Source organism: Cylas formicarius, unplaced genomic scaffold (genome assembly GCF_029955315.1).
Source record: "Cylas formicarius isolate icCylForm1 unplaced genomic scaffold, icCylForm1.1 PGA_scaffold_25__1_contigs__length_1324815, whole genome shotgun sequence".
NCBI lineage: Eukaryota > Metazoa > Arthropoda > Insecta > Coleoptera > Brentidae > Cylas > Cylas formicarius.
The window spans coordinates 897,160-908,303 of NW_026844294.1; the positions used below are offsets into that span (position 1 = coordinate 897,160).

Sequence of the window (11,144 nt, forward strand, 5' to 3'; positions counted from 1 at the left end):
GACGAAAAAACCAATAGTTTTAAAGATAACAAGGCAAAGAAGTTTCTATGCCGATTAAAAGTTTTGTGCCGGGGTAAAGCCCCGCTCGCAAAGAGCACATCTGTGTTGAGGCACAGTTAGCGTATTCTCCCTAATATTTACATTATGAGTTTTACAGCTAAAAATTAGCATATCTTTTAAATAGGCAGGGTTGCAAGACTTTAAGATTTTATATATCAACAAAGAAAATATGTAATTTTTCAAAGAAAATTCCACAAGCTACTGTAATACTTTTTACAAAACTTCTCGATTCTTCCTGCAAGAACCGACGTAGGAGCAATCCAGAAGTTTTGTAAAAAGTACAATTTAATTTTAGAGGAGACGTGGTCGTATTTCCTTAAGCTATACACAAACCTACAACAGTTGTTTTGTATTTTTTGAAGGATCAAGGAGTGTTAGACACGATTAAAAAACCATACGAGACAATATGACAATGCAGACATAATATATGACTTCACAGAGTTTACTTATTGGCACATAGACTCTTAAGTAAGTAAGTTCTTTGAAATGTGTTCACTAAATCTTAATGATACGTTCATCGTTACTGCTAAATTTTTGGCCTTGGTAGCAAACGATCTTTTGTATCTTTGTATCTTTTCGGGAAGAGCATTGCAGAGTCGCGGGCAAAGAGTGGTACCTGAGTTTTAGCCGCATTTACCCTTAAAGCATGCTTCTCACATATGTAAAAACATGCTGCAGATCGAAATTAATATCTGCTTCGACCTCACTCTACTTTGTGGGATACAGGTTAAGTATCTAGCACCCTAAGAGCCTGTATTTCTACTGATAAAACTCACAATTTGTTAGGACATTTTATTAATATCGTCTTGAGTTTGTCTTAAAACAGCTTCTAAACTATTTAAACAAGTTTCCGAAAAAATATCTTTAGAGTCAATTAATTAAAGGCGAATTTACAAAATGTTTACAATTTTATTTGTTTAACTTAGATTACTACCAGAACAATGTTGCTATTTCTTTCTATAAGGTCTTACTTCTCGAATAGCGATTTTGTCTTTTCCAAAGCAGCTAGTCCTCACGAATTTCGCCCGATATAGTGACAATTCCCCAAATCACCACAGAGATTCGGAATAAACATTCACGGATACTCAGTTTTTGAAATGCCAGCACGAGAAACGATCAACGATCGATCGACTATTTTGATTATCCTACCGACTGCTCCAGTTAACTTATTCGATACGCCAACGATTAAAAAAAAAATTATTAAATAATGAACATTGTTTATCTGGACTAAAAAAATCATTAAATTGTTTCACGGTCTATTAAAATTCGAAAAGTAACTCATTTTGTCATTAAACTAATCTGACTGATCCTGATTTATAGATCTAAAATCAATCAATTGTAGGACTCCACTGAAATTGAAAATATTATGTCAATTGCATAAAATAAAGACCCTTCCGATGCCAAATGAGCTTGCCAAATTTTGTCGAAATTAGAGAAGAGGTTTTTGTGCAATTAATTAGAACCCCACTCTTTTCTATTAACTTTGAAACACATAGGTGAAACTAACCAAAAAAAGCTCATCCAATATTACAGATTCAAATATTTTAAGAAAATAATTTAAAATTGATATTGGACGATAATTTGTTACTTCATTTTCTCAGGCCAGATTTCAAAATCGGTATAATTTTTGAAGTTGTTGAAGACAATTCGTAAAAATGATGAAAAACAGTTTTGTCAAACTTGGACAAGACTTTGTAAACAGAAAAGGGACTCTATTCGATCCTGGATTCTTTTTCGTATCAAGTGATTTAACTTTCTTTTCAATTACTTCCATGAATTTTCTGTATTTGAAAATATTGTTGCGGTTTTGAACTAATAACTCTGGTACTTGTGCTGGCTTTTTCAAAGACACTTTCAAGATAGCTAATAAACACGCCACAGATTTTATTAAAATGACGCTGCGACCAAAATGAGAAAAGTTTTAGTACAAACATCTTTTCAACTCTTCTGTCACCATACTTTATTTTCTGTTATCATCGCGTGGAACATGTCGCATAAACTATTTGTAGTTTTTTGCAACTTGCAATTTAAGTTTTGGCTTTGGCTGTTCATCGCATCAAAAAAACTACAAATATGTGGGTTAAGGTCAGCGTCATTGTAAGTTAGGCCGCTATAAGAAGACAAAACATTATTAGAAGAAGTAATAAAAACTAATCAATTTTTTATCACTACTGAGGGAATACAGGAAGAGAACATAATAATAATGATAAAATAATAATCACGAAATGTGGGTTAAAATCAGCATCATTATGAGCTGACTGCTATAAGACAAAACATTATTAGAAAAACTAACCAAAACTAATCAACTTTTGTATCACGACTGAGGCAATACAGGGACAGAACAGAAAAACAATAAATGGAATTGGAAGTAGTAATCATGGGTCAACAACATGTTTGGCCACAAAGACCCAGAAAATCAAAAGTGAAGTCACCAGTTCCATCAAAATCACTATCCGCAAGCTTCGTCAATATAGACAAAGACGAACCCACTAGCAAGAGAATATGTGCCAGAAATGCCTGTATTGGCATGTGCCTAGATTGTCGGGCGTATACAAAGCTTGTTTGAATTGCAATCATCAGTTCCGTTTGAGAAAGTTAAATTAAAAAACTCAAAAATATTGGTTTAAGTACTTTGTCACCAATTAATGGTGATAGTAAGACCATTTATTCTAATGATTAAGCATACGACTTAAGCTTTACTCTAATCTATTGTATTCCAAATAACTAAAAAAATAATTTTTAGACTACTTGAACGTTGAACTGATTCAAGAATTAATTTAAGAAGTGGGTCTATAAACAAATTTGATAAGTATAATGCACAATTACGATACGAAATATTAGTAAACAAATTCATCAAGTGCTTCACAAATTTATTGCCGAAATTGAACTAGAAATAAAAAATATTCATTAACGCATTTCGAAACTTTGTTTTCTCCATCTGGGCCTTCATACGACTCAGCACATTAACAAAAGTGTGATTAGACATTCTCAAAAACTGTTTAAACTTTCCAGAGTCCTTTTTAAACTCTTTCTTGACAAATTTTAACACCGCTTTTGTAATCCTTTTATAGTTATTATTTTTCTGTAGAACATACTGGGGCATAAATATTTCAACTAAATATGAAATATTTTAAATCAACAAAATATAGTTAAGAAACAAGATCCAATATAACAGCTAAAATGTATGAGTTGGTTGAACTATTAAATAACACTTTGAAGCGTCAAATCAAGCGATTATGTTTTGTCGACCAACGGAGCTTACCGAGTTAAGCCAAAAGGAATAATTCAGAATGCTCTCTGACGAGAAAAAACCATTTTAGTTTTCGTTTGTTTTAAAGCTGGACAGGAACTCGTGACAATTCTTGCATTTTAAACCTTTATATTTATAATTTTCTGACCAGACACCACGTGTATAATAGTCCATAGCGGGGACGTTGATTATAAAATGTACCTTTCAATGTCGTTAATAGGTGTTCTGCTTGTATCGAACCCAAAGTCATGAGTATATTAAATTTCACAGTATCTTGGGAACTCTACCCGAACATTTTCTTCTACTCGTGGCCTATTGACGATTAAAATCAAAAAAGTTTATATATATTTATATATAAATATATATTGATTCTACGGTGACACAAATATGTTTAACCGAATATTATTATTATATATAAAATAATAATGTTGCACACTTCTGTAAAGGCGCCCCTAGTGGGTACAAAAATTTACACCTGAAAAAGAAAGAAGACGCAGTATAACAATAAAATAACTATGAAAATAAATAAAACTTCTTAATGGCAGTTGATTTGCATTGAAAATACTATTCCTTTGGATTTTCAGCTAGTGGCGCTAAAAGCAACACGTTATTTTTCTATGCGTCAATGTTGTTGGATTTTTTATCGCTATACCCCTCTCTAGTTAAATGGGTGTGAATGTCAGGGAAAAAGTTCCATTTCATAACAACGAATTTGATGTGCTGGAAGACTACATGTCATTATCTCGGGACGTCTTTGTTACCTCTTTAATATATTGCGTTGCTGTAGAAATATGACGATTTTATGAAAATCGGTATTTAAATGTATCAAAAAAATTGCAAAGATCTCTTGAGACGTGGACCTAGTGATTTTCCCAACATCAATCACTTTACAGGTCTTCCCATCTTGTCTAATTTTTTTTCCAAAAAATATAAACATTTCGCAGTGCTACATTCACAAATGAAATTACTACAAAGGAATGTCGAAGTTATTGTCAATTGCCACTGAATTTATTTAAATTATTAAAACTCTTTTCATGTTTGGTGCATCAATGTAAAGAAAACCAATTCGAAAACTTTTTTAAGTAAAAAGGTGTAATTTGTTCAAGTTCTTCGAGAAAAGCTGCCTCGTGAAATATAAAGAAAATATTTACTTGTAGATGCACATCTACTGTCTTGTATCGTGTTGACTCTGCCTTGGAAAAAGTCTTAGCTTTGTACCTCATTTTTATCATTCTATTCAACAACTAAAAAGTATTAAGTTAAATGCAGACGACATTATAGTTAGTTTCCAAGTTAAATCTCTCCCGAAAACCTCCCTGCAGAATTTCTCATATTAATAAAAAAAATAGATTTGGGATGTAACAAACAAATTTACGAACAAATATTAGGAACATCGGATCCGCGATTTCCCATGCATCACAAATATTTTGTGTTACATTTTGAAAAACTAGGCACTGATAAGTTACACATAAAAATAAAATGTGGACGAACTATCTAACCTCCATACATACAAACATCAATTTCAAAATCGAATTCGAAAATAACAACACCCTTCACTTTATAGACGTTTTTATTAATCGAAAACCAGCTTTAACCTTGGGCCATTTCGTCTATAGAAAACCGACTCATACGGATCGATACGTAAAAAACGTAAAAATCATCCATGTTCAATTCAGTTCTTCTCACCAACAATTTCCATTATCAAGATATCAGACGGCCTATTAAAAAATACACTTCAACAAAACCACTTACGGAATGCAACTCCCGTTTGCCATTGAAATATTTTAAAAATGTCAGCGATTTCTTGTCCTATAATCTCCCGATCTCTGCGATCGGTTAAAGGTAAAATTTTGCATGAGACAGCATACCGTGAAACTGCGGCAAAGACTTAATCGAAGAAACAGATCTAAAAATATCAAGCAGACTAAAAAATACCAGAGATCACTCAGAATTCGAGAAATAATTACATCAGCGGTTTCTGAACATCGTCACGAAACAGGAAGCCTCGTTTTATGCGACAATACCAAATACTTGCCTCTAACCCTCTCTTTTATTCAAGAAAAAATTGTGAATTTATCGCAATAATTAAACAGCCCAATAATATAAACCGCGGTACAGGTGTCATCCGCGAAGCAATTAAAACTCTCCCTACCATTCGACCAGGCCGGTATTTAAGGTGCGTGCAGAACAATCATCAAATCAGTTTCAGACAATGCTCTAAAGAAGCCACGAGCATCCTGCGGAAGTTTCTTTGAAAAATAATTATTAGCACGAATAAACATCACAATCAAAACAAAATTTTCAAAATAAAGTTTAAAAGTAACTTGCAAATGTACATAAAAATTACAAATTGGCTTGTCCTAGAAATTTTTACAATTTATTCAGGTGCATTGGACAATGAAGGTTTTCTTAATATTCAGACACAAATATATTAATTACATTAATTAATTAACACTTCTCGCAGAAACCTTAACTTTTTTAATATTTTTTTTTTACTTTTGTAAGAGGTCTAATAACTAACCAAAATGGTTTTATAATATTATAAAGGTTTCCATTTTAATAATAATGTCAGACTTTAGCTAAGCCTCAATTTTACGAATGAATTAAGTACGGTTTCCGTATCATACACATCAGCAATTTACATACCAGTTCTGGCAACGATCCAATCCAAATACGAAGTAACCCTGGTGTTAATTGAGGGACTGTCGATATTGCAGTCGAGCCCGTGGGATATGATCCCGATAAGATGCAACCTTTGAGTGCTCGGATCCATCCACAGCAACGGGCCTCCAGAATCACCAGCGCACTCGCGATGTCTCAGAGTAAATGTACATATATGATTGTTGTTGATATTCTCAGTCTGGTCCCGGGCGCACTGCTGGTTTGAAATTACAGTGAGACTTGTCTTCCTTAGCACGTCCGATTGGCTATCGGAAACGTTCAGGCTACCCCATCCTAATACAGTAACAAACGTAAAACGAGATACAAAGTTACTTATTCATAGAGGTACTACAAAATATCCGTATATAACGTGAGCAAAGAAAAACTGAAAATAGAAAACAAAGAAAATAAAACTAAATTCTATGGGATTATTAACCTCAACCGCCTCTTAATATCCCCAAAAACGTTGGTCGAACATGTCAAGTTCTACGTGAAAAGTGACCATACCAATATTAGATTTTTCACGTATTCTGGTTATCAATCCATTTATAAAATATTTTAAATTGATCATGTTCATCTAGGCATTGTTTACTATGATACTAAAATATTTTTCGGAAAATGACTTGGAGAGAAACAACATTTTTAATAATTCCAAAAACAATACTTTTAAAGTCACTTCCAAATTTTTTAGATCTAAACTACAGCGTTTTTGATTGTAGAAACTTACCCAATGCCGTAACAAGTTGACCAACGAAATCGGAGGTTTTGTACCGAAATGGTAAGCATATGGGACCGATATATAAACTAAACACTATTTGGTTTTGAGTTTTAATGATCGCGATGTCATCTATCACCGTATTAATTAGACTGCAGTTGGGGAAGATAACGTAGGTGTTAACATTATAAATCTTCGAATAAGGGGTGGTTCCTAAAAGGCAAATTATTCTTATAAATATAGGTCGGTCGTTCAATATCCTAATTTTATCTCGCACTTTTTAATATTTGTTTCGCATAATAATAAAAATAAAGGCAACAACAAAAACAATAAGATAATTCAAGATTTAAATATACAGATTAAACATAAATACGGTCGCAAGATATTTGAGAAGGAAAGAAAAGGTTTAATAACAACTTAATGCTGCCATTTAAGCCGCTCCTAACTACGTTGTCATTCAATTTAAAATCATAAAATCAGTACAGATTCGGATTCTGTGCCATAAAAATATCAGGTTTTGCCCGAAATTTGATTCTGAATTCTCGGTAGCTCGTGCTGTAACCTCCAGGCCATTTATCTATCATGTTTGTCAAGAAATTCTCTAAAATCCCAATTATGCATTCATCATTCGTTACCAAAGTGTCACTTTAAAATGTCAGCTTCATTAAACACTGTCGCGGGTCAATTCGAACGTTTGCATTTCTCTAGATCGCGAACGATCAAATTGTTTTCGGTAGATTTAAAAACTGTTTAAATTTACAATGGTTATAATTGCCGGTGTTCGTAACAATAAGACAAAAAGTAGGTTACTAAATTATTACAATAGGCACATATTTCTTTTCTCAAGACATGCAGAACGACAGGTACTACAATTCTTACACAAAATGTTAATATATCAAAAATGGTATATACCCCCTTTGACATTTCATTTAATTTATAAATGAATAAGTGCATAATTAGACATTTTGGATTAGGGAGTGGAAAACCATGTTGAAGCTAACAATAAAGTCGGATTTTTGACAAATACGATAAATCGCCTTTTTTGCTAATACAGTGCCATTAACCGAGAAACAAAAGAAAAATGAGATGTCAAAGTTGCTCTCCCTCTATCACCGTGTTTATGGAATGAGGGTCTTGTTAGGTGTTTTTTTCATACTTTTTGGGCACTTGGTATAGCTTTAAATAAACGAGGCAATTAATAGTTCTTAAGAAATTGAGCTTTTCATATTTTAAATACAACGTTAAATATTGCAATTGTAATTGTAAACTTGAATTTAGTTTTATTCAAAAAATTTTAACATTTTATTGATTTAAAATTCTGGATATGGATAATAAAATTGACCACTTAAAACAGATTTGACTAGTTACTATCCCGAAACAGATGAAATCCACTTTAGTGTAAGTATCTACGATCCTCGTTATTAACATTAAATTTAATGCAGTTAGCTAGACTTATGATACAGGGTAAATCAAAAATGCATAAGGCCATCATTATAAAAAAATAAATATGGCGGGAAGAACTATAAACCACGAGGAAAACACAATTTGGAAAAATTGAATTTGTGGTTTTATTTTTTTTAATAAAAAAATTCGGTGGTGTCCATTTGAGAGTCATAGCTCCGTAGGTTGCGCCTATAGAAAAAAAATTTTTTTCGTGCCTTATCTAAATCTCAGAGACTTTCCCGCACACCCGGTATAATTTGGATTCGGGAGTAGAAAGAGTAGAAAGAGAAAAGTAGAATTCGGGAGTAGAGGAGAGGGAGTAGCAACGACGTTTACTTAATGTTTGTCGAATGAAACCCACTAAGCGGATATCGAAATATCGATCCCTATAGACAAATCGATACTTTGTATTTTGATCGCAATACGCGCGAGATTTTACGTGAAACTGACGATATTGCATTACCTGAAGTGATGTTGTGCCCGCCCACTAAAACCGAAAACGTGCTGCGATCTCTATTGTAGACGCAATGACCGGCGGTCAACACGAAAAATTCAGAGATTATGCTAGCCCCGCAAATTATGATGAAAGGGTTCAGATTTACCAGCCCCGCCATCGAAGGGTACTCGTTGACGCCCGTTTATTGTCCTCCAAGGATTGTAGCCTAAAAAACGTACGTTTTGCCATGTGAAATTCGAAATTTCATCGGCATGGCCTACAATAAATTCAATGAAATATAAAACGTTTCTAGAACGGCGGGAAGAAGTGCAATTTAATTTTGCTGCTGGAAAAGCTATTCGGAAGAATGTGAACCAATCAGTAATGGCATTTAAATTTAAACAGCTCTATTTTAATCCAAAGAAGATTGTTGCGTAAAAATTGAACAGGTGTTTGGCAGGGTAATTCATTTTATTATTCAAAATAAAACAATCAACCTTAATTACTTTTTCAAAAATAGAAGTGTTTTCTAAAGTTGCAGCTATATATACGTTCTTTTCCTACTTTAGTTTGCAAAATAGAAAGTGCGTTAAATAAGTCTTTAATTTTATTTATAATAGGGTCAATAATTTTTAATTTTGAGAAACTCGAATTTTCGAAATCTTGTAAAATTATTAGAACTTCATATTTGTTAATGACCTATACCAATACATCTTTATTAAACATTGAAATCTCTCTATAATCTGATTTTTAAACATTTAGACCTATTTGATTAATTTCCTATTCTAGTTATTTGTCATTTTGACACACTTGTTGGAAGGTTTGGTTAAATTTCTCAAGAAATATAAGAGCTAAAGAATTAAGGAAGCGGCGTAAACATCTAATCGTTTTGCTGTCAGCTAGAAACAAATAATAGACCGGTATATACGGGTTACAAATAAAATTTATTGATTTATTGATTATATATTTACGTCTCAGTATAAATTCATAGAGTCAAAAAGACGATGCCTGATTGACATAAGTTTTTCAATACCTTCTCTTTTGTTCAGGAAATTTAGAAAATCCGAAAATTCTTCTACTTGAAAATCCATGTATTTGTCCCTGCCGGTGAAACGAGCACCAGTGTTGGAAATTTCAAACAGCATGTTTTCCTTGATCCTAATAACGCCAGTAGACATTTCCTTTTTTTTGCTGAGTTGAGTACACTTTTTGAGTCACGGTTGATTTAGGAGTTTTGGACTATACGCCAAAAATTTATACAGATCGATCCCTTCTTGCGAAGGTGTACCCGTCACTAGACACAGTAGAATTAATACTTTTTGGAATTATCGCTGCGGTAGCTGCTACTATTGAAAGCAATCTTTGCCATTCGCCGAGATAATGGGATACAGCCAACTCCATTCTTCCGACCAAACGTCATTTTTAAAACAAACGTACGCTGTTAATAAAACATTTTGAGCACTTAACTGAGACGATTTAATTTAATGTTCTTATTTTTATAACACTAAATCAAAGCGGACATTTATTTTGTTGAGGCAGGTTTAAATTGTTTTCCTGCTTATTAAATAACCTATGCCACATAACCAGCGAGTCGTATGATATCACGCCCGAAGTTCATCAACGTTGCTTATTTGCTCGCTTTGCGTTAGTCTGTTTTACATATGCCGGTCGACATAAAATTGCAAATTTTGAAAGCATACCTTTTTATTGTTTTTTCATATAGGAATTTGAGCACATAATCAATGAAATAATAATACAGATTTTCGTAAGGCACACAGGTGTAATCTACCGTTCATATGGAAGGTGCACACATATTAACAATCAAAGGTCGGGATACCTGTAGTTGTTCGATCTTCGAAGTAAAAAATCTGTTTTTGCTTGCCCTTTTAGGTGCGCAGTGTGAACCAACCGCGTAATCAATTCGTGGATAAGGTATATCTATATCTAAAAGGTATTTATAAGGTATTTTAATCCGTGGTGAAAACGCTTGAGCCAAGGTACGCAATATACGCTTCGCTCTCTGCGGCTTGTAAGTAAGTAAGTAGATTTCCGTCATAAATTGCAATCTCTTTAGCGACGAAACCTACAGCGTCCTTTAGATTAAAACCTTGAATATCAAACGCCACTATCCGCGTGATGACAACCGCCAAAAATGTACTGTTTCGCCGAATATTTTGTGGCAAATTTTTTGAACATATAATTTGCGAATCTTTTTAAAAACCGTTGAATTTGTTTTACTATTTCAGTTAGCGGATTCTAACTAAATACTTCGTCATGTAAAATGAGACAGTAAACCGATGTATCCTTTTGGATATTAGCGCTAGTTTCAAATTCAATTCGCATTACTACAAAACCATTTTGATGAGAACCATCGATGTGTGTAATGGGACATTTTTCTTTGCTACGTGTGAAAATTGCCTCGTTCGATGTTCCGTAATAAGAGTGCCAAAAATTAGCAACCATATCAACTAGAGTCGAATACTTGTTTTTTCTTTTAAAATGGTTCCGAATTTAAAAATACTTTTATATTAGTTAAATTGACGTCATCAAATTTTTTTCTACTTTTCTACTTGACCTTT

The 11,144-nt window shown here is 33.2% G+C and overlaps 1 protein-coding gene across 1 annotated transcript; it reads right to left on the bottom strand.

Annotated features, from left to right (window-relative positions):
- Window positions 1-5,948: 5,948 nt before the first annotated feature.
- On the bottom strand, window positions 5,949-8,743 carry LOC132697610 (venom serine protease-like). Its single transcript, XM_060663165.1, has 3 exons — window positions 8,593-8,743; window positions 6,699-6,899; window positions 5,949-6,265 (listed from the first exon to the last, which is right to left on the bottom strand). The coding sequence occupies exons 1-3, from the start codon at window positions 8,741-8,743 to the stop codon at window positions 5,949-5,951; spliced, it is 669 nt and encodes a 222-aa protein (XP_060519148.1).
- Between the last annotated feature and the right edge of the window lie 2,401 nt (window positions 8,744-11,144).

Coding starts and splice junctions, on each gene's coding strand:
- LOC132697610 (XM_060663165.1), bottom strand. CDS start 8,743: ATGGCGGGGCTGGTAAATCTGAACCCTTTCATCATAATTTGCGGGGCT. Junction 6,900..8,592: donor CGGGCACAACATCACTTCAG/GTAATGCAATAT, acceptor TTTGCCTTTTAG/GAACCACCCCTTATTCGAAG. Junction 6,266..6,698: donor TCAACTTGTTACGGCATTGG/GTAAGTTTCTAC, acceptor TTACTGTATTAG/GATGGGGTAGCCTGAACGTT.